The sequence below is a fragment of the Globicephala melas genome, chromosome 18 (genome assembly GCF_963455315.2).
Source record: "Globicephala melas chromosome 18, mGloMel1.2, whole genome shotgun sequence".
Lineage (NCBI taxonomy): Eukaryota > Metazoa > Chordata > Mammalia > Artiodactyla > Delphinidae > Globicephala > Globicephala melas.
This window is the reverse complement of record NC_083331.1, coordinates 12,324,585-12,352,507: the sequence shown is the minus strand read 5'-3', so window position 1 is coordinate 12,352,507 and position 27,923 is coordinate 12,324,585. Positions and strand designations below refer to the sequence as shown.

The following is a 27,923-nucleotide window of genomic DNA, read 5'->3' as shown; positions in this document are numbered from 1 at the left end:
GTCACTGGCCTATTACTTTCCCTCCTTTCCTAATCCTCGTGTTCCATTTGAAGAAGGATAGCTGGGTTTTTTTGTTTTCTTTTTACTACAAAAGTTAACTTATACTCTAGGGATTCCATAAAGCTCCTAACACCATAAGTAAGAAAACTCTAGGGATTCAATAAAGCTCCCAACGCCATAAGTAAGAAAACAAGCTAACAGTTAATAACAAATGGAAATGAATTCCTCTGCATCCAGTGCGGAGCAACTAAAGAACAGAATAAGTGACTCAGACAACTCAAAGGTCAATAACTGGACTTTAATGAATAATTCTGGTAAAAGCATTTTTGCACAGATATGCAGGTATAAAACACATATAAAAAATGAACATAAGATTCTTTCTCTCCTTAAGTACATCTTAGAACAGCCATGACTAAGTTTAACTTGATACATATTTCAGAGCTTAAAACCCAAGAAACTAACAGATTTTTGCACAGTTTAACTTGAGGCACATGCATTTATTGTCCTAACACTGGAAATACTTTCTTGACATTTGATTTGATACTCTTATTGGTAAGCTTTGCCTTTTAAAAGTTTTCCTAGGAGAAAATACAAGAAAAAAGTATCTATCCGGATTACCCATCACTCTTTGAACAATACTTAGGAATAACACAATCTTAAAATAGCTCAATTTTGAAAAAGACTGACAAAATGCTGGAGTGTTATTCTTATATTCAGGATCTCTTTTTTAAAAAGAAATGAGTATAAAAAGGTAATTTTGTCCTGACATTGGTGGGATGAGATACATTTGTACTGTTCACAAATTCAACACACAAGAGTGTCTGTTTTAAATGAGATCAACACTAATAGGTAACAAGAAGTAGAGAAGCCAACTTTAGGAGATGCACTCATTCCAGGGTACTTGGTTAATCCCTCTCGAGTTTTACCAGCACATCTCTGAAAGGAGATGCACATCCTAATCTCACAGCTATTTAACAATGATCACTTTCCTTATACACAGAAAATATGCTTACCTCTTTGACAGCTCCAGTCTTAACTGCAAAGGAAAGGTTATTACGAGAACCCAGTTCTAGGTGCCCCAACTACATTTTATCATCACAAGTAGCTCTCAGTGTTTCTTAACAGGGGGATTATTGGCATTGCGTGTAACATAATTCTTAGTTGTGGAGGACCATTCCAGACACCTAGCATTCCTGTCCCATTCACTAAAAACCAGCAGTTTTCAAGGTCGCCGTGACAAGCAAAAACATACCCATATGTTTCCAACTGCCCTTTGATGAGAATTACTGAGTTAGATGATTCAAGATTAATATCTATTAACTTCGTGACTTCCACAGAAAGCAACTGCTTCATTACCTTCAGTAACAATGACTGAAGAGAAACATTTTGTTTAAAAAAACATTGTAATTAAATATTACTTTGGAAAGATAAGCTGATTTCTTCAAATCCACAGTGATCTGAAAGGATCAGATGCACAATGTGCAATACTTATTTGTCCCCAAATGCACACATACAGTCACAGGAAAATGACTGTTTACCTTCTACTGGCAAATCTTACCCCATTTATCTTTAGTATAAAAATATGTCCATCCACTACAATAAGATAAAAAACGTGTAGGACTTCTTGATAAATTCGCTCACACTGATGTTCCTGGAAACTGCTGTTGTCTTTGCTCCATAACTTGCTGATTTAATAGCTGTTGTTGTTTCTGTAAAAACTGCACCACTTCTGGACTTCTTAGTAATGACTTAAAAAGGAAAAATAAAAAAATATTTATTAATAGCATTATTTTTATGGGATTAGATCATATTCATGCTCTAAAATTACTCTTCTATATCCTTACACAAGATACAATATGCTTACGAAACGAAACATGCCTAAATTGAATTCACTTCTGCATCTGATGTACTGCAATTAAACTGCAAACTAATAATAATAAAATTTGATGTCGTATATCAAATACTAAAACCTAAAACTCACTGGTGAAGCCTGATCTTATTGGTGATTTTGCACACAAAGGAAATGCTTTTATGATATGCCAGCATGTATACCCTTTACGAAACATAAGAGCCCAAAACAGCACTGGATTACAGCAAGAAAAAAAAGGAAAAGGCATACCATGGGAACATGGTTAAATGCCAGTTTAGAAACACATACATGTATGACTAGTACTGGAACTCAAGTTCCTGCCACTAGTTTACTAAGTCTTTCTGAGAAATTAAAAATGGTGTGTGTCTGTGTGTATAGGTATGTGTGTGTGTATATATAGGTATACATGTATAATTAATATTAGCACATTACCAAAATTTCAGAAAAGAAATACAACTGCTCTGAAACAACCAACATAGTTTTATACACTCACCATTTTTAAATATAGTTATACTCATATGACAAATATAATAGACTATGGCTAATACGTTTTTATTAAAATACTTATATAAATTGATGAAGGTAAAAAAACCTTGAACCTAATAAAGTGAACAAGATAAACCAAATAAGGTGGAAACATTATCACTAAAAACTGATTTTTAAAATGTAATATTACAGCATAGTATATTTCCTATTTATTACTTTTCTTTAAAATTTATTGGTAAAGACTGCCCAACATTTATTAAGTAAATGTACTAAAGTCTACTTAGCTGTTATGAGACTGTTGGACATTGAGGTTGTTTAAACTACCATTTTACTATTTGTGATAAATACATTTCTGGCAAATATCCTTATGCTTAATTTATCCATATTTAGGATTTGTTTCCTGAGAATGTCTTCACAGTAAGTATGATTTCTGAGTGAAGGGATACAGACTGCCCAGCTGCTTTCTAAAGTGCTGTACTAATACAAGATGCCATCAGCAGAATGAGTCCCTTTCATGGAACCCTCAACATCACTGTGTGTTATCATTTAAATAATTTTCACTTATTGTACTGTTTATTGTGTGATTTTTACTGATATGAAATATCTTTCCATATCATATAAGGGAAGCATTCTGCTTTTTTCTGTTTATATTTTTTGCAATGTATGGAGGTCAAAATTTTTTCCTCCCCTATCTGTGTGATAAAAATGTCAACCATACCAACCACAGTCTTTTACATATTTGTTGCAAATGTTTTTCCTGTATGTTATTTTCAAGTTTGCATTTTTATTTTTACCACCATTTTTAACTACAATATTCATTTTTATGTAGTGAAATTATACTTTCTTTGTAATTTTGTCTTTATGAGATTCCAGCGTGTACTGGCAGAGGCACAATTCTATTCTGATTACCAGTTTAACAAATTTTAAGATCTCAAAAGCTAAATAGTTCCATTTATAACAAACAACTTTTGTTAGATTTGTAACTACTTTACAAACAGATATTTACCAGTCTTTTCTGATTTAACACTTGTTCTAAAAGAGTAGGTCTTGCAGGTCGATCCCCAAAAGATCCTGTTCTCTGTTTAACAATGGAGAGTATATTATCTGCACTTTCCTGGGATAAAAGATAAAAATGCAAATAGGATTAAATGTTGATATAGTAATCCATGATTAGAGGCATTTCAATGAAGTAATGAACAGGTCTTTGCTTCTCTTCCTTCTTGCCCAGTTCCTGGGAGCCTTTAAAGTCCCTCTTTAAGTCATTAGGCAAAGTGTTGGCAGTTAATTTTATATAACATGCCTCACTCCCTCTCCCTCCAGGGCTTCCAACCTGGGATCTTCTGTCTCCAGAAGGTCTCAAAAATCAATAGTGGAGCAGGGTAGGGGAAGGGAACCTATTTTAATATTTGTGAGTGATTTTCAATATTACAAAAAAGTGCCAAGTGTAAACTGAACATTCTCCTCAGATAAAGCTATCCAGGCCAAACCAAAGTTTGCCTGCCTTTGAATATATGAACTCAAAGGCCATTCATGTAGTGCTAATAAAACACTCTTGATAGTTTTTTGCCCAACAAAACAACAACAAACAAATTAACAACAGCAAAAAAAATGGGGAAGGGGAGTAAAATATTACTCAAAGAAGCAATTGATACACAAAGATTTCAAAATTTGGAAGTCACCAGGAGAAAAATGACAAACTGGCTTTGAAAAGACTGGAAAGCACTGGTATAAGTAATCTCCTGCCACTGGTGTAGACAAAACAGGCAAGTCCTAAAATGACACCATTCTCTTTGAGACATCGTTCCTCAAACAAAATCAGCAGCACTTACTACCAACTATGTATCCCCACTGACCTGATAAAATCTTAAATACAATTTTCCTGGCTAACAAAATGTTAGTTCACTGAAACATTCTGACTCTTATAAAACCATGATACAATACTGACCACATCCAAAAATTCTGACCAAATATAAAGTCACATAAGCTGTGCCACGTATGAATTCACTCTTATTCTGCTCTTCATTTTGGTTATTATTGAAGCCATTTTCTTCTCTTGACCTTCTTTCTAATGTCCTCTGAGTTGTCTATTAGAATACTCCCTTTCTTTATCTCTTTCACTATGAGAAGTTTATCAATCTGATGTTAAAAAAAATGTTCAATCCCTTAACATTTTAAGCCTCACAATATAAAAACTGTAAAAAGAGGAATCTAATACCCAGAGAAAACAAAAATAATTTTTTCCTCCCTCTCTCCCCATAGGATTAACTACTTATGGGACTGTGCTTCATTTTTATTGCACAAGAAATGGGATGCCGAAATTGATGATGGAGTACCCTGCATTCTCACAACCTCACACACAGCACTGTGTACATTCTGAATGTTAATAACACAAAATCACAGAAGCTTGTAGTGAAAATAAACTTGAGTCATCTAGTTCAAACTTCTACAAGTGTTGGAATTCCCTTTTCAAAAATTTTCAACACTTTTTGTCCTAAGGAGTTACCAACTTTTGAGGCATCCTATTTGGTTTTGAATATCTAACATGTAGGGAGTGTTTACTTAGGTTGAGCTGAAACACATAACCCCTGTGATCTTCACCTAAGAGCCCTAGTTACTTCAGAACTATGCAAAATAAGTCTACTGCTTCTTCCAAATGATAGCCTTTTAGATATCTAATGATAATGATCAATCCCACAGGTCAGTTCTTTCATCCCTCGTTCCTTTATGTGTCTCTCACACAGCATAATTTTTAGATACATCGACTAAATATTATATACGTTTGTTTCTCATTTAACCTTGATTTGTGTAAGAAATACTGATTTTTAAATCTCTTAATTTCTAATCTTGCTGCTCACACTATGGCAGAAGACCCCATCACCACCTACCTGTCCTACTATAATCATCTCCTAAAACATCTCTAAATCTATAGGCTCTTGACTTTAATCCACTCCATCAGAGTTGGAGCCCCTGTTACTTCCTAACTAGGAACTTTCTTTTGAAGACTCCGAATTCAAAATCCATTGCCTGGCATTCAACATCATACAAAAATTGGCTTCAAACTCTTAAATTTATCTTTTGGGAATTTTCCACATAAATATTCTGCTTTAGCTAGAATGGTCCCCTTGCTGCCTTCCCAGAAGTGCCTTCTGTATTCCCACTTCCCTTCCTTTACTAAAATGTATTCTCTTTCTTTTCATCACCAAAATTCTAGGGAAGCAGTATAGTGTGGGGATAAGAATGAAGGCTCTAGAACCAGATTGCTTGGGTTTGAGTACTTGCTGGCTGCACGACCTAGGCCAAGTTACTTAACCTCTCTGTGCCTCAGTTCCACATATGTAAAATATAGTACTTATCTCATTGCTGAAGGGTGTGAGGCTCCATTTACAGTTTAGCACAGTGCCTGGCACATTAAGAAACTTAGCTGATTAAGCACATACTATTAGCCGTCCTTTCTGGCTTACACTGAGTAGTATTTTCTTTGCAAAGCCTTTCTAGAATATCTCAGCCTACAATGATCTATCCTCTCCACTACTAAAGCACCACTGTACAGTTGGCCCTTAATGTATCCTGCCTGTCCCTGTTAGTTATTTTCTTTACACTCAGTTCAACAAAGACTTACAGCTCTTGATTCCTCAGAACTGGTAAAGTGTCCCAATACTGTAAGATAAATGGCTATTATTTGTTGCTTATAGCAATTAAGTATCTTCCCTAAAAAAATCATGCAAATTATTTTAGAATAGGAAAATTATTAAGGTTCTTTGGGGGGGTGGAGGGAGAGATTCGAATTCAGTATCTATTTACCTTTTGTACATTTTCCTCAAACTGTAGATGTAAATGCTGGGCAATTAAAAAAAGAAAGTTGCTACAGGTAAAATACTTCCTTCTTGAAAAGAAGTATATTATCTCCTCTCTCTGTAAAGAATTCTGAAGTGAACGGGTACGTTTGGGACAAACAGAGGGACAAATGACTATTTCATTCTGTAATAAGTGGCTTATTTACTGATAATTGGGATACTAAGAACAAAATCAACTGAGGAACAGGACACTGAGAACACAGTAGTACTAAGCACAGAGTACTAAGAACAGAGAACTGAGAATAGGTTTAACTAAGAAAATAACACTAAGAACACTAAAAGAGTACTATTAATAGGGGTACTGAGAACAGGGTACTAAGAATAAGTATACTAAGAAAAGGATACCGAGAATAGGGTAGTGATAACAGGAAGAGATTATCTTCTCCAAAGTACCAATTTCACGCAGGTTCCTAAGTCTCTTTGCCTGCTCCTCTAGTGATGAATCAGGTCAATCATTTACTATCTGCCCTTCCAGCCCATATCCCAGACCTTTGAAACGACAGCTTTGCTGACATGTCACATCATTTTCATTGAGATTTATTCATCTCTCACAAGGATGCACCAGAACCTCACAAGGATGCATATGTTTGTATAAACTGTAGTTGAGGGCAAGCACTCATTAACTCTCAGCCACAAGTCCTGCCACAGCAACCTGGCTCATTTGGGAGGCGGTAGGCAGGCGCTGGAGACGCGGTCTGCGGCCAGAGTGGGGTTTCTTTTTCCACCTCCCACTCCCCCAGACCCCAGTCGATACCTCAAGTTTGACATTTCCTGCGCTGCCAGCCTGGGCGGCCCCACCGCAGTTCAGGGCCTGGTCGCTTTTCTTCTTCTTGTATTTATCCTTGTACATCTTGTTGCGGTGTTTCTTGCACATCCACGGCTTGCGCTGCTTGGCCACCTGGCTCGTGGTCTCGCTGCAGCCCTCGTAGGTGCAGGTCTTGCTCATGCTGCCCCCGCCGCTGCCCCGTCTCCGGGCTCCACCGCTGCCGCCCTCTCCCCCAGAGTGGGTCTCCTCGTCTTCCAGATCCTCCAAACTAGCCGTGCTCTCGCCTCCCCCCGGGGGGTCCGAAGTGTCCAGCAGGTCTGTCTCGTCTTCCCCCGCCTCCTCCTCGCCATCCCCCGCCACTTCGCACAGGTACCGAACGGGCTTGCCCGCCCCGGCGCTGCCCCCCAGGGCCGGAGCCTGCCGCAGGACCCCCTCGGCCGCAGCCTCGTCCGGCCCTCCACAGGGGCGCATCACCAGCAGGGTGAACTGCGAGGCCGCGGCTGGGACGGGGGTTGGAGCCCGGGCCTGGCCGGAGGCAGGGGCGGGGGCCCCGGGGCGGAGCGCACCGCTAGCGGCGCCCGGCCCCGCGCCCTCGGCGACAGCCTGCACCTCCGTGCTGCTGAGACCTGGCGGGGGTCCACGACCCCAACCCTTCAGCACCTGCCGGGCCCAACTGCACTTAGCAAACCAACGACCCGGGACCCGCGAGAGGAAAAGTGGCTGGCTCAGCAACGGCGCCCCGACTGCGCCTGCGCGGCTGCAGCCCGCGCTTGAGCGTCTCTACGCTCTGTCCCTTTCAGGGAACCCGGCGCCTCCGAGGGGCGGAGCTGAGCGGCCGCCGGAGGGTCTGACTGCGCATGTGCTGTGGACTCTGGCGGGAGATGCTGCGCCGCGCGGTCACCGCCGGCGCCCGCCGGTTTGCTGAACGCACTTGAGGTACTGAGGTGCTGGGCGGGACAGCGCTTTTGCCTGGAACCTACGCTGCCTAAAACGTTTCAAAGCACTTTTGTACTGGAACTCCACAATGTAAATTCAGATTTTTCCTGAGCAATCTTATGTGGCGTCAGGACGCTCATTAAAATATTTCTGACTGAAAAGCTGACTGAAAAGGGAGATGTGGCAGTGTCACAACCGGGCCCCAGTAGTTAGCAGTCAAGGAAGGCAGAGGCGGCCGATTTGAAAATGGTACCGTGGAGGAGTGGACCAGACCGGGGGCCAAGGAGTATCTGTGTGGAGAACTAAATGATTTACTCCTGAAACCTTTTTCTCTCTTGGAAACATTTGATTTTTAATACTTGGCCTTTGCTGTGACCTCCAAGGTAAGTCTTAAATAACGTTTTCAGTAACTATAGTGAAAATGTGTGAAAAGGAATACTGAATGACAAACGTTAAAAAAAAAACAACCCCACAGTGATCTATCATTTCTACCAGTTGTCACACGATGGCTGATGGCTGAATCTGAACTCAGCCAAGTCTCGGGAAGGGCCGCATCCTGCCATGTCCTGAGCAAAACTGTCGGTTAGATGTGCTCTTTCGTTTTATTTTTTCCTCCTGCCCTGGTCAGAGTTCCCATTCCACCTATTGGAAAGGAAAGCAATGGTTATCCAACAAATGACCAGTCCATTGACGTTAGTGTTTGGGTGTTGATGTGTGGGTCGGTCACCAGCTACATTTGAAGGAGAGGCACGGTGGATGGGAGAAGGTTTGGAATTAGACCGACCTGGGTGGCTCCATGCTGTGTGACCAGGGCTAGTTAATGACTGCCTCTCTGAGCTTCAGTTTTCTCACTGGTAAAACGGGCAGTCGGTTGGTTGTGTGCTAGAGCCAGTTGATGAGTGCCCACTGTTAAGATTTCACGAATTCATTTAAAAATTAAATTCCGTAAATTTACAGTTAAATTATGTTAGAAACAAAGGCTAAAAAACTTGAAACACATCTCTTTCTAATTGCTTTACTCTTCGCTCTGCGATAAGATTATTTATGTCTATTGTATCTGTATGTGGAAATACTGTTTAGTGGTATGATACTGCATATTTCTTCCCAACTCTGCATTCAGTGGTATGTTGGTAGCTTGAAACCAGCCATGGTGGGACTGTTTACACCATGGAAATTGTCAAATGCTACAAAGCAGGGTTTGAATTATTGTTGGTTGTCTCCAGACATAAGAAAGTAATAGTAAAAATGTTAATGAAGATTAAACTTAAAATGTTTCATGTCTGGGGCTGTCACATTGTCAATACCCCCTCCCCCCAACTGAGGAAATATTCTTTCATTTTTTTAACAGCTATCATTATTTCAGCAAAAAAGTTGCTTACGTCATTGAAAAACAAGTGAAGTTTTGGCATATGTCTTCATTTTTTCACTTTTGTCCTTAATGTAAACAGAGTCTCCGCCAACTTTCATGTCAGAACTACACTCTTGGTCAATAACGTGAGCAACTTCCTTGCTGTATTAGAGAGAAATCAAGCATTTATTTATTGTTTGAATTTGTGACACTATTGTTGGTGAAATAATTATAAAAACTGATAGTGGATTTTGCAAGAAATGGCAAGTCATACTAAAGTATAATAAATAAAGAGCCATATATTGTATCATTAATTGTAAATTGTGTGCTAAACATTCTTTATATCAGTTAACTTGTTTTAAAAAATTTATGAGCATATCACTGAGGGTAGTACTGTTTAAATCCTAGTACAAATTCCTGTTATATAGTATTTAATAAATGACAGCAGGTTTTTTTTATTTTAAGTTTTATTGAGATAATTTACAGGCCATAAAACTATCCATTGTAAGTGAACAACTTAATGATTTTTAGTGAATTTATTGAGTTGTGCAACCATCACCACACTCCAGTTTTAGAACATTTTCATCACCCTGTATAAGATCCTTCCTGTCCATTCTCAGCCAACCCCTGCTCCTATTCCAAGCCCCAGGAAACCACTAATCTACTTTCTGTCACTGCAGATTTGCCTTTTGTGGGCATTTTATGTAAATGTAATCATATAAACATGGTCTTTTGCACCTGGCTTCTTTCACTTAGCAGAGTGTTTTTAAGATTTGTCTACTTTGTTGATTGTATCAGTAGTTTATTTCTTTTTATTGTAGAATATTATTTCATTGTATTGCTTATCTGCTCACCAGTTGGTGGACATTTGGATTCTTTCCAGCAATGTTCCATAACGGCAGCAGGTGTTATTATCTAGGGCTGAACACATAATGCGCTCTCAAAATATTTCCTGAATGAATATATTAACAAACGAATGAGTCAGGGTGAAAGAAGGAGCGTGGATGGACACAGACTTTTAGGTTCTAGGCCTGGCTCAGTCCCTAAGTGTCAGTGCAACTGACCAGGTGGGGACCAGGAGTCTCTGGGCTTTAGTTTCTCAGTTATAAAATGATGGAGTTGGTCTAAATGATCTGTAAGCTCTTTCCTAAGTTTAGAATATAATATACTGTAATGATCTTTTACTGTGCTTAGGCCTACTCCTTGGGATTCTGATTCCAGTGGTCTGGCGTGGGCCTGGGCATGTATATTTTTAGAAAGCTCTCTAGGTAATTCTAATTTGTAATCAGGGCTGAGAACCATTGACTTATCTGTTATAGCTAAAATGTAATCTAGTAGACTTATATATACAAACAGATAACCTAGCTTTGGCCTTCATTAATATAGTGTATTTGTCACCAACCAATAAGATTTTGCATATATAGTTTTTTTGTTTGTTTTTTTGCGTACGCGGGCCTCTCACTGTTGTGGCCTCTCCCGTTGCGGAGCACAGGCTCCGGACGCGCAGGCTCAGCGGCCATGGCTCACGGGCCCAGCCGCTCCGCGGCATGTGGGATTTTCCCGGACCGGGGCACGAACCCGTGTCCCCTGCATCGGCAGGCGGACTCTCAACCACTGCGCCACCAGGGAAGCCCTGTGAGAGGCTCTTTGATGTCCAGCGTCTCCTTACCTGTGCCCTCAGCCCATCTTACTGGCTGACTTTGTTCTCAGTGCTCAGAATGCAGTAAACAGGAAACAGTAGTTCATTTCTTCTAGAACAGAATCTCCAGTGCTTTATGGACACTTTACAGATTGGTATTCTTAATTCATTTCTAAAACTTTAGTGTACAGCTTCTGAATAAACTTTTTCTTAAATCAGGGAATAGTACCTCTATTCCTAGCCAAAAAAGGTTTGACCTGCTCCTCCACATGAGGTTATTTTAGATTTGCAAGTCTGAGCCTGGTTGACATTTAGGGAGGATTTCATGTCGACCAGGGTCAGTGAAAGTCTACTTATTCTATACGTCTGTTTACTCCCCTCCTGTGTGGTTTACTTCAGCTTCTGTCTCAGGAGGACCATCTAGACCCATCGTAATGCAGCCCCAGGGAACAGGACTTTCTTAAAAACATGTTGAATCAATCAAGGAGTCATGCAAATAAAGTTAAAAAAATAAGGAGAGTTGTTGTTAGAAGTACTTTTTCAAGTAAGGTAAACAAAAAAGAACCTAGGTTTCACACCATCTGTATTATGTGTACTCACCACTGCTTTTTATGAACTGTTGTCTCACATTGTCAGACAAGGAGAAAAGAATATACTAAATTCAAGGCTCTGGAAGAGCAAGAAAAATACTTTTGAGTTGAGAATATACTTTAGGTGCTACTGAAATTCAGCAGAAGAATTAAGTCAAAGTGCCAGGTTTATTAACCAATTATTAATAACAGAAGTACTTAATTTTTCCCAAAGGAAAAAAAGGGGGGGAAAGTAATTGTCAAGTAACTTCTAGCTGGACAGTAACTCCAAGGTGATGTTTAATGTTCAACACCATACATTCGTACATCTGTATTTTCTCAATATGATAAAAAGCTATCTTGGATTTTTCTTTTCTTTAACAAAGTAACTAAATATGAAAATTTGACTCTACAAACTAGTATACATAAAATAGATAAGCAACAAGGATTTACTGTATAGCACAGGGAACTGTATTCAATATCTTGTAATAACCCATGAAGGAAAAAAAATCTGAAAAAAAAATATAACTAGATCACTTTGCTGTATACCTGAAACTAACACAACACTGTGCTTCAATTTAAAAAACTGAACAATGTTTAAAACTTTTTTCCATTCCAGTAGTCTTTTTAGAAATATATTTAGGATGAATAAGGGTATACTAATGGTATGTCAAAATGGCAAATGGCCAAGCTGGAAAGGCACCAAGCCTTCTGGAACAATGTCAAGCTGGGCATGGGGGGCAATAGTATTTGTGTCAAACCACTGTTGCCCATTGCCTTCTAAGGGCCATTTGTTAGACTCTGGGAGAGGAATCCAACCGAGACGCTTAGGCTATGGAGCTTTAAACTGCGAGTATAGGATAGCATCAGCCCCTCCCCTGGCATAGTAAGGAATTAAGGTCCAAGGTAGTGTGACTCTGCAGAACCTTGGCTCCAGCCCTAAGCTTCCAGCTCAGCTAGGGAAGCACCAGCTCCTTCTCAGGTGAGATCAGGTGCCAGGATCCAATCCTTGAGACTGACCAGGGTTTATGTCTTATGTAGTTGCCTGAAACTGTTTTCTATGAAGCTCTGCCTGCAAGGGATCCACCCTGGACACGTTATCCCTTACCTCTTAGGTATTTGTTGTTTAATTGAGCTTAATGTAAGTTACCAATATAGGAAGAAACAAGTCAATATTTCTCTTCTCTTGAATTTACACTATGCTGCTGAGTTGGTGTATTGAATAGTTTGTTCTGATGTTTAAAATACAATGTAATTTATATTTTGCTTTGGATATAAAATGCATTTGTATGTCTAATATTCTGAGAAGACCTAGAATTTCAAATGAAAGTGTAAAATCATAATTGGCTGAACATTTGATAAAGTCCTATGATTTGTCAAGGACGGGGACTATGAGTTTAAGATTTATTCAATCAATCAATCATTCTTTTTTAAAAAACCTTATTGGGATATTTCTATATCATAAAGTTCACCCACTTAAAGTATACAATTCAGTGTTTTTAAATATATTTATGGAGTTGTGCAACCATCACCATTATCTAATTTTAGAGCATATTCATACAAAAGACTATGGAGAGATTGTGCTAGGCCTCTGGGGACTCTGAGTATCAGAATTAAACAGGAAAAAAAAAAAGTAACCAAAAAATAAATACATAGTTTCAAATGTAAATTTCATAACATAATATCTTATCATACTACTTAGAAATTTTTAGATTATATAAAAATATGAAATATTTGAGAACAGTACCTTTCTTTAAAATTCAAGGACATGTCTGTGTTTCCGATGTCTGTTTTAATATTTTGTACTGTCTATTTATGTTAATTTGTCCTGTAGACTTTTATAGTAAGTGCACGGACTGAAACCATTCTCGACTATATAGGTAGTAGAAAATGCTCCTGTAGACTTTTATAGTCCTGTAGACTTTTATAGTAAGTGCACGGACTGAAACCATTCTCGACTATATAGGTAGTAGAAAATGCTGCCACAACTTAGCTTCTTTTCAGACAAGTGGGTGTGAAAGTCTTAACTGGATCCCAAACCTTTTAAATTAGACTGATTAAATCATGCTTTGTCCTCAAAGTTCTTTTGAAGCTCAATTAATTTTTCTTGTAAATTCTGGGTAACATGTTCCACATCTGCTTAAAACCACCCCATCTGGTGTTGTAAAATGTTAACTGATCTTTAAATCTAATCATCATAGCATCCACATGAGAGCAATCTGTTTCTGAGTCAGTATCCTTTTGTCTATCCTCATGTTAGATAGATTATGCTGCAAAGCTGGAAAATACAAAAATCATCAGTGAACAAGGTTATTTTAAAATACTCGATTTGTCGAAAAAGCCAAGATAATTCCCTGCACTGTAATGAGATCGATCCCCTTTCCTTTAAGTTTAAGAGGGAACTCATTTACACTGTAAATATGCATTTACATTGGAGAGATCTGACTGCCCCTTCTAACCCAGGTAATTGCATTAGTAATAGGGGTAGAGTCGACCTCTCCGATCTCCTATGTGAGCAAATAGGAAGTATCAGCATCACATGAGATGTATTCTGGCCAAAAATGTTTAACATGAATCGAATGAAACCTATAATTTCCTGTTTATAGGGGAGGGAGGGAGGAATAAGTTAAACCACACAATGAGGAGACAATCAGAAACATCTAGAATGTGGAAATTCTAAAAGATGACTGGTCTGGTGGAAAAAGTCAATGTAAAAAAAAAATTTTTTTAAAGATAGGGTTGACAAATTTTTTGGATTAAAAGAGACTGAATACAACAAACAAATGCAATATGTGAAACTTGATTAGAGTCCCCCTTAAAAACAATAACAAAAAACAATAATAAAAGGTATCTAGGGGACAATTGGAGACATTTGAAAATGGACTGAGTATTAGGTTACATAGATAATTATTCCAAAATTTTTTTGATGTGGTAATTACATAGTGGTTATGTAAGAGAATATCCTTATGTTTAGGAGATTTATGCTTGAGAATACAGGGATGAAGTGGCATGATAATGTATATTTTATTTTGAAATGTTTTAGCTAAAATATACATACATATAGGAAGCAATTATGGCAAAATAAATTATTGAATCTAGGTAGTGAGGATAAGTATGTTTATTGTCCTAGTCTTTCAATTTTTCTGTATATTAAAAAATATGCATATTATATACAAAATATAAATTAAAATATTTATAAATTGAATAAAGAGAAAGACCTTTGCAAATATAGCTTAGAAGATATACCTCATTGTTTTGCAGTATTTCAAATTTGATATTTATTTTTTTCATTGATTGCATCAAAAATTCCACATAAGTCCATAATGTGAGCCAAATCTTTTTTTTTTTTTTTTTTGCGGTATGCGGGCCTCTCACTGTTGTGGCCTCTCCCGTTGTGGCGCACAGGCTCCAGACGCGCAGGCTCAGCAGCCATGGCTCACGGGCCCAGCTGCTCCGCGGCATGTGGGATCTTCCCAGACCAGGGCACAACCCGTGTCCCCTGCATCGGCAGGCGGACTCTCAACCACTGCGCCACCAGGGAAGCCCGAGCCGAATCTTTAAAAGAAAAAAATTCCTTGGAGAACCATCTTATTTGGACAAGACATTCAAACTCTTCATTGACATTTGATAAATTATGGGTAATCTGTCATTGAAGGGATTACTTTTAAACATTCATTGATTTGTGGCCTCTTTCTCTAAGATTCTTGGTAATTAAGTATTGCTAATGAATAATGAAATGACTTCGTGAAAATATTTGGTGGTTCTTTTTTAAATTGGCTCTGAACTAACATTACTGACTCTCCATCTGTTAAATAAGTAATGATGTCGGAAAAGTTTTTTTTTTCTTTTAAGTAATTTTGACGGTTTCAAGTATTGACAGTTCTTTTGTATTCATTGTCAGTCATTTTGAAAATGACATTTTTGCTACAATTTTTTCAGGCCTTGGAAACTTTACATATGCAAATGGTAAAGCTTGTTTATCATAAAGGATGCTTTCATCTACTCGTTTACATCATGCAGCTGATTTCAGTGTCTTTTGTAACCCTCTTAAAGCAGCATTGCAATGGAATAGAGGAAATGATTTAATATGATCTTTTCTTCCTCTTTGTAGTTATCTTTTATACAGCTAAGATTAATTTTTCTTGAATATTGTGTGGCATGCCATATTTTGTGATCATTTATGTTGTTCTGTAGAAAACAATGAGACCTGTCTCCTTCTGCATAGAACATAGTCAAACGTTCCAGGGACAGTATTGCAGTTTTTAGTATTCTTTAAATATAGAAATATATATCTCTTCCAATCAACATGTTCCTTTGTAAAATGCTCGCTTAATCTTGATGTGTTTGTCGGCTTAATGAGAAAAAGCATGCTGGCAGAGTAGGCACATTCGTGACTGTTCATTTGTACAAAAAGCTGTAAAACTCAGCTTCTAATATTTAACTGAATACTTGTCCATATTTAAAATCTATATTTGACATTTTGAAAGAAGAGCTAAATGAGGAAATTTGTACATTTGCTTAGAATCACCATGATTCTATAGCTACAAATGCAGACCAATGCAGTTGTGTTGTTTTGGTGACTCAGATATCACCCATGTTGCTACCCTTGGTGACCTGGCTTTCTGTAATGGGAACAACTCTTGGTAAAATTCTGAACGAAAACCAATGCATTCTTTCCTCAGTATATATGGTAGTTACATTCCTGTGAGTTCAATATACATTAACACCATGAACTCATACTTTTGGTTATATATAAACCAGAATTTGAATCTCAACTCAGACAATTATTGATAAGTTTTTCACCTACATGGAAGCCCAGAAGAACATTCAGAAGTTGGACATGATGCCTACAGTTCCTTTTTGGTACTGGCCTGTCTGCATATTGCAGGCATCTCGCATCCCTGGCCCTACACACTGAACACTTGTAGAGTTCCCCAAAGCTCCAATTTTATGACAACCAAAAATGCTCCTTGCATTTGCAAAATGCCTTCTAGGGGCCTACATCACATCGTCTGAGAACCACTCACTTAGAATTTAATAAGCACTGACAAAATATTAAGAAAAATAAAATGTTATAGGTGCTATGAATGCATGGGTAATTCTACCTGGAAGACTTAAGAGCTTCAGAGAAGAAGTGATAAGATACCTTAAGTTGAGCCATGCAAGATCTACATGGACTAACATAAAAGGGCATGACAGGCAGAAGAAACATATGATAAAGTTTATAAAGCTCAGAGACCTACAGCTGGAAGGTACAACTGGCACCCAGGTTGCAGAGGTACCTGCATGGTATCAAGAAACCATTCAGGGGGCTTCCCTGGTGGCGCAGTGGTTGAGAGTCTGCCTGCCATTGCAGGGGACGTGGGTTCGTGCCCCGGTCCGGGAGGATCCCACATGCTGTGGAGCGGCTGGGCCTGTGAGCCATGGCCACTGAGGCTGCGCGTCTGGAGCCTGTGCTTCGCAACGAGAGAGGCCACAACAGTGAGAGGCCTGTGTACTGCAAAAAAAAAAAAAAAACAAAAAAAAAACCATTCAGGGAAGTACACAGAAACCAGGTTTTGGAAAGGCTTGTCTTCCATGCTAAGGAGTTTGCATGCTGGGAAGTCCAAGATCAAGGTGCCAATAAGATAGATTTTCTTCTGAGACCTTTTCTCTTGGCTTATAGGCGGCTGCCATCTCACTGTGTGCTTATATGGCCTCCTCTTTGTGCTAGTGGAGAGAGAGAGAGAGAGAGAGCGCACAAGAGCATAAGCCTTTTCCTGTCTCTTCTTATAAGGATACTAATTCGTATTGGATCAAGTCCCCACCCACCCTTATGACCTCATTTAACCTTAATTACTTCCTTAGAGGCCCCATCTCTGAATATAGCCACATTGGAGGTTCAGGCTTCAACCTTTATATATAAATTTTGGAGGGACACAAATATTCAGCCTGTAACAGGCTGCCATGACAAAATACCATGGACTGGGTAGCTTAAACAATAAGCATTTATTTCCTCATCATTCTGGAGGCTGACAAGTCCAAGATCAAGGTATTGGCAGATTTGGTTTTTCCTGAGGCCTCTCTCCTTGCTTGCAAATGTCTGTCTTCTTGCTCTGTCCTCATATGGGCTTTTCTCTATGCACATGGAGCTAGAAGGATCCCTGGTGTCTTTTCATCTTCTTATATGGATACCAGGACTATTGGATTAGGGACTCAGCCTTAGGACCTCATTTAGCCTTAATTACCTCTTTAAAGACCTCTCTAAATACAGTCACATTGGAGGTTAGGTCTTCAACATGTAAATTGTAGGGAGACACAATTCAGTACATAACAGATTTTGGCAGGATAATTTTGAAATTTTTGATTTACTGTTTCTAATCTAGTAGCAACCAAATATATTCCCTCTATCTAAAACCTTCTTTAATACCAGTTAGAACCTTAGTGTGTTTTTCTTTTCCTTTTATATCTAAAGGTCTTTGAGGTTTCATTTTAGTTTAATTTCTGTTTAATGTATCTCCTAAGATTTTAACCTTACTCCTAAGAAATATTCTTCCAGCTTAATCTGTCTCTTCCTTTCTTTTATTTTAATTTTCCCTCTGCTTATGTTCTGATATGAAGACTGACATATTTTTCATTCCAGTTTTTCTGTGAGATTTTGAGCAATCATGTCCCCCTAGAGACAGTATTTTTAAATGATCAGCATTTTTATTTGTCGTTGGGTCAGCAATAATTTATTTCAGTTATTCCTCTAGTATAATCTAAGAAGATGACATTTTTTTTCAATACAGATGCCCATTTGTTCTTATTGTAAATATACCATCCTTTTATGGTTGAGCCTATGATATCAGTCTGAAATCAAAAGCCTTGGCTTGAACTCATGAAATGAACAAATTTGGGCCATCTTGAGTTTGCATAGTTGGGGGTGACTCAAGACTGTTGACAAGTCACATAAATTTAAGACTAATTCCTCTGGCTCTGAGTATAGAATAGAATTTGGGCAGTAAGATCTGGTACTACCTATCTGAGCTTAATGTTAACAATTTAAAGCTAGAATCTCATATGCTATTGCTCAGTGACCCATGTGGAACTTAACTATCTTTACCGACCTGGCTGAAAACCACAGGTAGACACAACATCCTAAATCAACTATACTTCAGTTAAAAAAAAAAACAATTAAAATTTAAAAACCACAGCAGAAGCAGGAAAGTATGCTGCTGAAACTCTGCCTCTTTCAAGGCAAGACTTCACTGGGACTCAAAGGCTCTCTCCTGATGGTTAAATCCCTGTATCAGCCCTATCTTCAGGCATAGACCTACCTGGGCATGCATTGTTCAAGGTCATCTGCAGCTACCCACAGAGTAAATTCTACCTCAACCCAGGTTTGCTTGCTAAGGCCTGTGTGGCTAATGTTCTAGATCACCTGAAGTGGTCAGTGCCTGCAGCCCAGGCAATATAGAGAGAGCCCTTGCCTGTATACAAAGCCAGCAGATCAAAATCTTTAGGCAGCCGAGGCTTAAACTCATTCACACTGGCTGAAGCAGCTAAGAGCCAACTTCATGAAAAATCAAGCACAAAGTATTAGCTGTGAAAAACTGAAAAGATTAAAAATTCCTGCATGACCTGAGCTTGATATAGTCCTCACAAAACTGAAATTATACCAATCAACTCCTCCAGCCTCCAGAAACCTCAATTTTCATATGTTTTAGTCTTGGTCTTCAAATTCATTCAGGTATGTGGCAACAATGGAATTCCTGATGCCAAACCTCAGAACTGGATTGGGGCTTGTCCATCCTGAATAATCCCAGCACTCCCCTCATCCCTTCCCTTCCCAGGGGCAAGGCCTCTCTCTACGGCAAGCTTATGTCAAGTCTAAGAGAGGCCCAGAGTGCATGTTCTCAGCAGGCAGGCACACCCAGGAGAGGGAGGAGGGAGGAACCATTGAGCTACAGCTCCCACATCTGCCACTAGCATTATTCACTCTTCCTCCCCCTCCATGAGTGAGAGGCCAGTGGTATCTGGGACCTGGAAAGAAACATGAAGAAAGAAAAGTAGACACCCCCCTCACCTCACCCACGTGTGCACTCAGTTTAGGAGATTCTAAAAGTGTTTGTAGCTTTTTTTTATAGTATAATATACTAAGAGGAAATCTTTAAAGCCAGAATGAAAGGTTTGAACTTAATTTATCAGCTCTGGTGCATCCTCAGAGTTTTAAAACAGAAAAGTAAAAATAATCAATTTAATATGAGAATAGTGCATAGTCAGAAGGTGTGAAGAAACTGGCTAGGAGGCTAATGGAATTTTTAAGCAAGAAGAAAAGATTAAACTCATAGCAAGTAGGAATGAAAAGGAGGGGACTGATGTAAAAATTTCTTCACGTGCAGACAATCTGATTGTGAGCAACAAAGGAAAGGTAGGGGGAAGAGTCATTGCTAGTTGATGAGGTCTGAAAGCTAGTTATGGGAGAATGGATGGCACCATTAGTAAGTGAGGAAGACAGGAAAGTGTTTTTTTCTTTTTTTTTTCCCACATCTTTATTGGAGTATAATTGCTTCACAATGCTGTGTCAGTTCCTGCTGTACAACAAAGTGAATCAGCTATATGTATACATATATCCCCATATCCCCTCCCTCTTGAGCCTCCCTCCCACCCTCCCTATTCCACCCCTCTAGGTGGACACAAAGCACGGAGCTGATCTTCCTGTGCTATGCAGCTGCTTCCCACTAGCTATCTATTTTATGGTTTCCTTTGCTGTGCAAAAGCTTTTAAGTTTCGTTAGGTCCCATTTGTTTATTTTTTTTTCATTTCCATTACTCTAGGAGGTGGGTTGAAAAGGATCTTGCTGTGATTTAGGTCATAGAGTGGGGAAAATGGTTTTGACTGAGGATATGGGGCTGATGAGTTGTTTGGTTATTTTGTCATTTTAAGGTATTTTAGACACCTTACCAAAAAAGGATATACACAGCATAACAATAAAATAAGTATAGATGGTAAAAGTCAGGATCAGGGAAAAGAAAGCCACAAATGACAAGAGTCCATATTATTGCTATGAATGAGATTTAAATTTGGCTCTGAGACAAATGACCAGTTCCCTCATTCTCATGAGTGGATAGCATAGAGCATATCAATTATTTCGAGGGGTAGGGAACACCGTTTTTCAGCATAAATTTTTTTTTTCACTATTCTGATACTTTGGCTCTCTTGGCTGGTCCCCAGAGTCAGTTACCAAAATCCACTGATCCTAAGTTGATTTCCTCTCTTGAGTCCTCATGTGCTTCTCCACCACTCAGAGCTGTTACTTAGGTTTGGGCCATTCCTGTTATACAGGGATCTCTGCAACTGTCTCCAATTAGTCTCCCTCCAATTCTGTCTCCACATTGCAGTGTCAAAGATCAACAAAACCAGACACTAGGTAAAGATGGATTTTATTGAAATAAAGGAGAGACCCCAGGGTATCCCGAGTTCAACTCTAATCTGTGCCTAGGTGACTGGGTGTTTTAAAGGGAGAGTGAGGGAGTAGGGAGAGGGAGTGAGTGGGGGCTGGAGCAGAGTCAGGGATGTGAAAAAATTACAAAAAGCAAGTAAGTGGTTCCTGTCTGGGTGATTAGGCCATGAGTGCCTGCTAACACATTTACTGAAGTTAGTATACCCTCCCACAGAGGGTGGGAGACAGGCCCTGTCCTTAGGATTACATTTCAGAGGAACAGCTTAGAGGTCATTAAAGACACTCTTGGGCTATGGGAGGTACAGGCAGAATTTTCTGTAGGACATAAGAAGGATTTACAATTGAAGCTTTTAAAATAAATACTCTCAGAAAAAGGAGGTCAGGGGCCTCTCTCAGCTGTTGGCTGGAACAAAGGGTAAGTTCTTTTGGTAACCTGGAGCTCTTCTAGGCAAAAATTCATCACTGTTCCAAACATGCGACCTTAGGCTGCTGGAAGCCACACCAGTTTGGTGCACGGGTTTGCATGTTCTTAGCAGCCAGAGCCATCTTTCTAAAATCTAAATGGAATCTGTTACACTCCTGTTCCAAACCTTTCATGTATTTCCCATTTTCATCTGGAAAATGGACACACTTCTCAGCATGACTTACAAGGCCCTTTGTGATCTGGCTTCCACTCCCCTCACCAGCCCAGGTCGCATCATCCCTGAGGGAGGGAACAGTTACTGTTTTTTGAGCGCTGACACCCACCCTCTTCCTGTTGAGTCTTGGGTTTCCTGAACCTCTTCTGGCTGGTGAGCTGCCTCTGTGGGACCATCACGGAAAGTCCTGTCTTCCTCCAGCCAGCAGCGGGCAGCTTCAACCGGGCTCTCTCTTTGGGGACCTCGAGTCCAGGGCAGAAGGGCACAAGGGCAGACACCTGTTTAGGGCGCCTGCATCCCAGAGCAGTGCTCTGATACCAGTGCAGATGACCTTGGTGACCAGCCCCGAGCATTGCCTGTTTCTCTTTCTGAATCTGGCACTCCTGCCCTTTCACTGCTTCTATGAAATCCTGATATCCTTCCCATAAACTGCTGTTTACCTCAGCCAGAGTGGTCGGGCTTCTGCTGTGGCCACCAGAAAACCCACCGTTCTTCTGGCCAACTCCTGCTTTTCTTTCAGGCCTTGGTGTAGATATTGGCATTTTTTTCCTTCATCGTGCAAGAGGCAATTTCATCTGCCTTTATTTCCATCATTTTTTTCTCCTACTTCCCGGGCTTTGTATCATTAATCAGAGGGGTGGATCCCTCTTACTTACTCATTCTCTAACCCTGTTTCCTTATTTTCCATAGTTTTGTTTTTATAATGAATTTTGCGATCATATTTACAGCAGTTATTTATGCCTGAGTCCCGGTACTTAACTGATTTTGGTTTTCCTATTCTTTAGTTCTTAATTTTTAATCTCCTCAGTCAGCAGGGTATCCACAAGGTGTTTAATTTCTAGATCTTTGTCTTTGCATAAGAACACACTTGGGCTGGGAATAGAATTCTTAATTACATTTCCTCCCTCTAAATCTTTACAAATTTGCTGTTACCTTTAGGAACTCAGTGTTGCAGGGAAGTCTGGGGAAAGCATCTTAATTTTGGTCCTTTTAAGGAAAGCTGCTTTTCCTGCTCTCTACTTGGATATTTATAGGATTTTTCATTTTTATTTTTATTTTTTTTGATAAGGCATATCTAGGTATGGGCATTTAGAATTAATTTAGAATTTGCTTGGGCTATAATGAAGCAATTTTCCATATTGACTGTTTTTTGTTGTTGTTGTTAGCATTTAAAGTTTATACTATTCTATCTCCTGTATCAGTCAGGGTAGGACCAGAGAGGCAAAACCAGGGGGGTATTATTTCTTTTAGGGAATTGACTATACGGTAGCCAGGCTTCAAGGTAGCTCACCCAGTGATCGCTGGTATTTGTGCCTTTGTGTAGAACCCTCCCACAATGTATTAATCTTGGTCTGTATGACCAACAGAACATAACGGAAGTGGTAATGTGTGACTTATGAGGCCATAAGGACATTGCTTCTTCTGCCTGTTCTCTTGGATCGCTCACTGGAGGAAGCTGGCCACTGTCTTTTGGGGACACTTGAGCAGGAGAGATGAGGGACTATCTCCCGCTAATAGCCAGCATCAGATTGCTGAGTGAGCCATTTTAAGAACAGATGCCCCCGCCACAGTTAAACCTTTAGATTGGGGATTGGCAGATTGACTCACCATGTCAACCAGCCTGCTGCCTATTTTTGTAAATAAAGTTCTGTTGGGGCACAGCTGCAAACATTTGTAAATGCATTAGCCATGGCTGCTTTTGCCCCTTTGCAGCAGAGCTGAGTAGTTGCAACAGAGATTGTATGGCCCACAAAATCGACAGTATTTGTTATCTGGCCTTCAGAGAAAAAGTTTGCAGACCGCTGCTGGCATTTTTTTTTTCATTAATTTATTTATTTTTGGCTGCGTTGGGTCTTCATTCCTGCGCACGGGCTTTCTCTAGTTGCGGTGAGCGGGGGCTACTCTTCGTTGTGGTGCACGGGCTTCTCATTGCGGTGGCTTCTCTTCTTGTGGAGCACCGGCACTAGGCATATGGGCTTCAGTAGTTGTGGAGTGCGGGCTCTAGAGCACAGGCTCAGTAGTTGTGGTGCACAGGCTTAGTTGCTACGCGGCATGTGGGATCTTCCCAGACCAGGGCTCGAACCCTGCATTGGCAGGTGGATTCTTAACCACTGTGCCACCAGGGAACTCCCTGATGCTGGCATCTTGACTGCAACCTCATAGGACAAAAGGACCCACTAAGCCACTTCCAGATTGCTGACCCACAAAAACTGTGTGAAACAGTAAATATTTCTATTGTTTTGAGGTAATTTGTTATACAGCTATAGGTAACAAACACATTGACCTTATATCATTGTGGGAGTTGATTAGAAAGTCTATGTGAGTCGGTATTGTTTCTGTATCTGGTGCTGGGGCCTGACATGCTTGGGACAGATGGTTGGGAAAGGAAGACAGATGTGAACTGGAGCTTGCAAGGCTGAACTGAAGCACCCGGGGAAGGACTAGAATGCACACTGTTCACTTAGCCTCCACCCGTGATGATGAGGCTGTCCTGTAGGAGGTGCTGGCGCCCTTTGTCCGGGAAGTAAACGTGTACCTGACTTGAAAGTTGGAGAAGCTAAGGAAGGATCCTGTAGGAGCTGAACAGTTGTGGGCCCCCCTACCGCCCTCATCAGCCGGGTGAGCTGATATGCCTGAGTGCCTTGTGCCGTGCCCTAAACTTTTGAGCATAAAAAGATGGCCCCTATTTCACTTCTGCCTTGTGAATCTCTAGCAAAATGTCTCTCGTTGCCTATGCTAACACAGAACAAGGCATGAAAGTGAATCTAGGAAATAACAGCTCCAGCGTACCTATCCATTGTACTTTCTTATCCTCAAAGGGTCAAACACTTTTATTTAATTAGCATCATTATTAGGTGATGTATCTTTCCACCCTCTCCATTCCTAATTACAAGTGGTTTGAGAAATTGCTCTCAAGAGGTCTGACCCAGTCTGCAGATCGTTACAGGCTTCAGAAAACACACAGTCCCTCTACACAGTGGCTCTGGCACAACTATGTGAGGGCCTACTGTGTAGAGAGATTGAAATGTTTTCAATATTGCTAGGCTGTCTCTACCTTTACAGAATGAATGATAGAATGCTAGAGGCAACTGTGTGCCAAGATCTTTGGTCCAAATCCTGCAGAACCCCAGGCATCTGAGCCAACATTGTGGGATCTGTGTTGCACAAGGTGGTAGAATGTTGCAGCAGTGACCCTCAAATTGCTCACAGTTCCCTTTGTCCACACCTTTGGGTAGTTTCCTCCCACACTGACTCTGACCTTGGCTGTGCAACTTGCTATCCCCAGTGAGACAATAGCAAACATGACACAATCATAGACTTGAAAAGTGCTTGTGAACTAGCTTTTTATACTGCTGAGAAAATACTGCCAGGTTATAATGTTAAGCAAACAAGGCAAAGCAAAGATGAGTATGTATAGAAGGTTACTAATTGCATAACAAGGAGGGCAAATACTGTACTAATTCATTTACAAAAATGCACAAGTAAATTTAAAAACAAATATTTATCAAACCATTTCTTCTTGCATCTCATATTCTCTCTTTTTGAAGTTTACCCTTTAAGTTTTTTAGTGAGAGTAGGTTGAAAACCTTCTTGGTTGTTGTTTGTCTGAAATGTCCTTGTTTCATTCTCATTCTTAAGGTATGATTTAGTTTGGTATATGTTTTAGATTGGCAATTATTTTCCGTCAGAACTTTGAGGGTATTATTCCACTGTTTTCTGGATTCTGTTATTGCTGTTGAGAAGTCAGTTGTCAACCTAGCTATAGTCTTTTTGTAAGTAATTTGTCTTCTCTCTCCAGGTGCTTTTAAAACTTTTTCCTTGCCCTTGGTGTTCTTCAGTTTCCCTGTGAAATGTCTGGGTGTATATTTCCTTGATTTGTCTTGCTTGAGGATCATTGTGCTTCCCAAACCTAAGGATTCATATCTTGCATCAACTGTGGAAAAGTCTCAGTCATAATCCTTCAAATACATACTTACCTCACATAATGTATGCTCAGTTAATAACTCTTGAAAAATTCTGCCACTTTTTGGACAATTACTTTTTTTTCTAGCTTAATGTCTTTTTTTTTTTTTTTTACCCAATAACACACTAAATAAATATATTACAGTTATATTTTAAATTTCCATTTCAGGCAAAAACACACTCATCAATTGACTTGACACACAGTTCCTAGTCAGAGAATATCAAAGGAACAAGTGTGAATTGCACAGTTTTGCTGAATCCAGACTGTTCTCTGTAAGAGAATTGAGGTGGAAGGATCTTGCTTTACATGTGCAGTATTTTCACATTTTGAAGCACTACTATGTTTACCCATAATTTTGCACTAAGGATATTTTCCTGTGCTATATTCAATGCAAGATAATCACAAACTCTCTGAAAGGTGAAGAGAATGATGCAGAAAGAGTAATGCACCATCCAAAGTGTGCCTTTCATGCACTCCTGTGCCATCAACTGCCACCTCCTCAAAAGTCTTCTCCCATTAGCAAATATAAATACAAATAGTTTATGAGCAGACTGTTTTTGTTTCTTCTTAAATTACAGTTTATCATGGATATATAGATGCCAGGTAAGAGCAGCTTGTGTCTTTTCCTCTGAAATCTCTGCCTGTAAGTACTATGTAAGTGGAGAGTAGGTGGTGAGCATTCTTGGTACATGAGAAAAGCCTGTCTGAGGGTGAAGCTACACACGGAGGAAAGCAGGGCTGAGGAAGGAGAGACAGAGTCCAGAACATTGCTTGAACTCCTGAATCCACCCTGCCAGATGTGCCTCTTGACTTTTCATTTTTGTGAGCCAATAAAGTCGATTTTTTAAAAATAAATTTATTTATTTATTTATGGCTGTGTTGGGTCTTGCTGCAAGCAGGCTTTCTCTAGTTGCGGTGGCGAGCAGGAGCTACTCTTTGTTGTGGTACACGGGCTTCTCATTGCGGTGGCTTCTCTTGTTGCGGAGCACGGGCTCTAGGCACGTGGGCTTCAGTAGTTGTGGCACACAGGCTCAGTAGTTGTGGTGCACGGGCTTAGTTGCTCTGCAGCATGTGGGATCTTCCCGGACCAGGGCTCGAACCCGTGTCCTCTGTGTTGGTAGGTGGTTCTTAACCACTGCACCACAAGGGAAGGACATAAAGTCGATTTTTGTTTAAGCTAGTTTGTTACATTAAATCCAGTGGAGTCATGACTAGTACTTAACTTGACTTCTTTCCTGATGTCAGTCGTGTTTTAGTGAAGGTCCATGGTGTGCACACAGAGGGCTGAGAATTGGGAATATAGTTGATAGGGGCTTTTCCATTTCGTCAACAATTTTGTAAGGTTTCTCATAGTTGCCAATTCCAAACTATGTGACAGCAATACCTGTCCATAAGAGGAAAGCCATCTTCACTCTTTAGACAAACTCTCCATGCTAATATTTATATCATTTTAACTAGATCTTTTTAAAAAAATTACTCTTTCAAAAAAAAGTTAATGGGCCAAATGTTGACCATATCAAAATATAAAAACCAAAATATTAAATATATATTTTTAATCCTTTATATATAAATATAAAATATTTTAAAATATGGGTTTGCACTACAGGAAGCAAATCATCACCATCATTTCAGGCATTTAAATGTTCCAAATATGAAATAACTAGAAACAGTCAGGAAGTTGCTGTATGCAAGCTTTATGTTTTTGAGGGGTGGAGATGCTTCTAGTTTCCTCGCAATTCATTTTATTTCCTAGCTTGATCGGTCATTCCAAGAGAACATCTCTTAGAGGAGAAATAGGATAATACTTTCAAGGTTCTGAGGGCCTCCTTGTAACCTGAGTCAGGTGTGCATGGCTGCTGTGGGAGTTGCGATAGAAATTCCAGAGCTGAGCAAAGCGAGTGCGGATGGGAGGGCTGAAATGTGCTGAGCACAGTTCCTACTCACCCCAGGTGCTAAAGTTCCAGAGCAGCGACCTATTGTAGGGAAAGAGCATGCTTGAAATTTCACGGTGTTTGTTGTAGCAATAATCTTTCTCCAAGACGTACAACACCAGAAAACACGAGAACATTAAGCATTCAGCTGTTTGATGATGCACATCAATAAAAAGATGGTATAAGTGGAGGACGACATGGGCTCCCACATCGTGTTAGGGGTTCATCCCCTATGAGTCATAGGGCTTTGTGTGTACCATTCTCATTTTTAGCAGGTTTTAATTCATCTAGAATATGATCCACACATGACTAAGAAGAAAAGGCTAAAACTAAATGAAACTGTCCAGAAGAGAACTGCCTGATTGAAAATGTGATTTATAACTATGGCAGCATGAATAGTCCTGTTTTTATTGTGTTTTCTGATCACCTTCTCCAGAGGCAGAAGCATCCAGATTAATGGCCAGATCATCAGACTTTTGCACTTTCATAATAGAAGAG

The 27,923-nt window shown here is 39.7% G+C and overlaps 2 protein-coding genes across 2 annotated transcripts in view; one reads left to right on the top strand and one right to left on the bottom strand.

Annotated features, from left to right (window-relative positions):
* Nucleotides 1-277: 277 nt before the first annotated feature.
* On the bottom strand, nt 278-21,706 carry RFXAP (regulatory factor X associated protein). Its single transcript, XM_060288265.1, has 5 exons — nt 21,640-21,706; nt 7,761-7,961; nt 6,965-7,719; nt 3,363-3,470; nt 278-1,748 (listed from the first exon to the last, which is right to left on the bottom strand). Exons 1-5 carry the CDS (start codon nt 21,704-21,706, stop codon nt 1,638-1,640), a joined length of 1,242 nt encoding a protein of 413 aa, XP_060144248.1. The 3' UTR covers nt 278-1,637.
* The window catches only part of SPART (spartin), a 377,051-nt gene continuing 357,278 nt past the window's right edge, over nt 8,151-27,923 (top strand). The window contains exon 1 of the mRNA XM_030882503.3: nt 8,151-8,295. The gene's annotated coding sequence lies outside the window, so the exon portion shown is untranslated. The remainder of the gene's footprint in view (nt 8,296-27,923) is intronic.

Coding starts and splice junctions, on each gene's coding strand:
- RFXAP (XM_060288265.1), bottom strand. CDS start 21,706: ATGGTCCCACAGAGGCAGCTCACCAGCCAGAAGAGGTTCAGGAAACCC. Junction 7,720..7,760: donor TTCCCTGAAAGGGACAGAGC/GTAGAGACGCTC, acceptor GCGCAGGCGCAG/TCGGGGCGCCGTTGCTGAGC. Junction 1,749..3,362: donor TGTTAAATCAGAAAAGACTG/GTAAATATCTGT, acceptor TTCCTTTTTAAG/TCATTACTAAGAAGTCCAGA.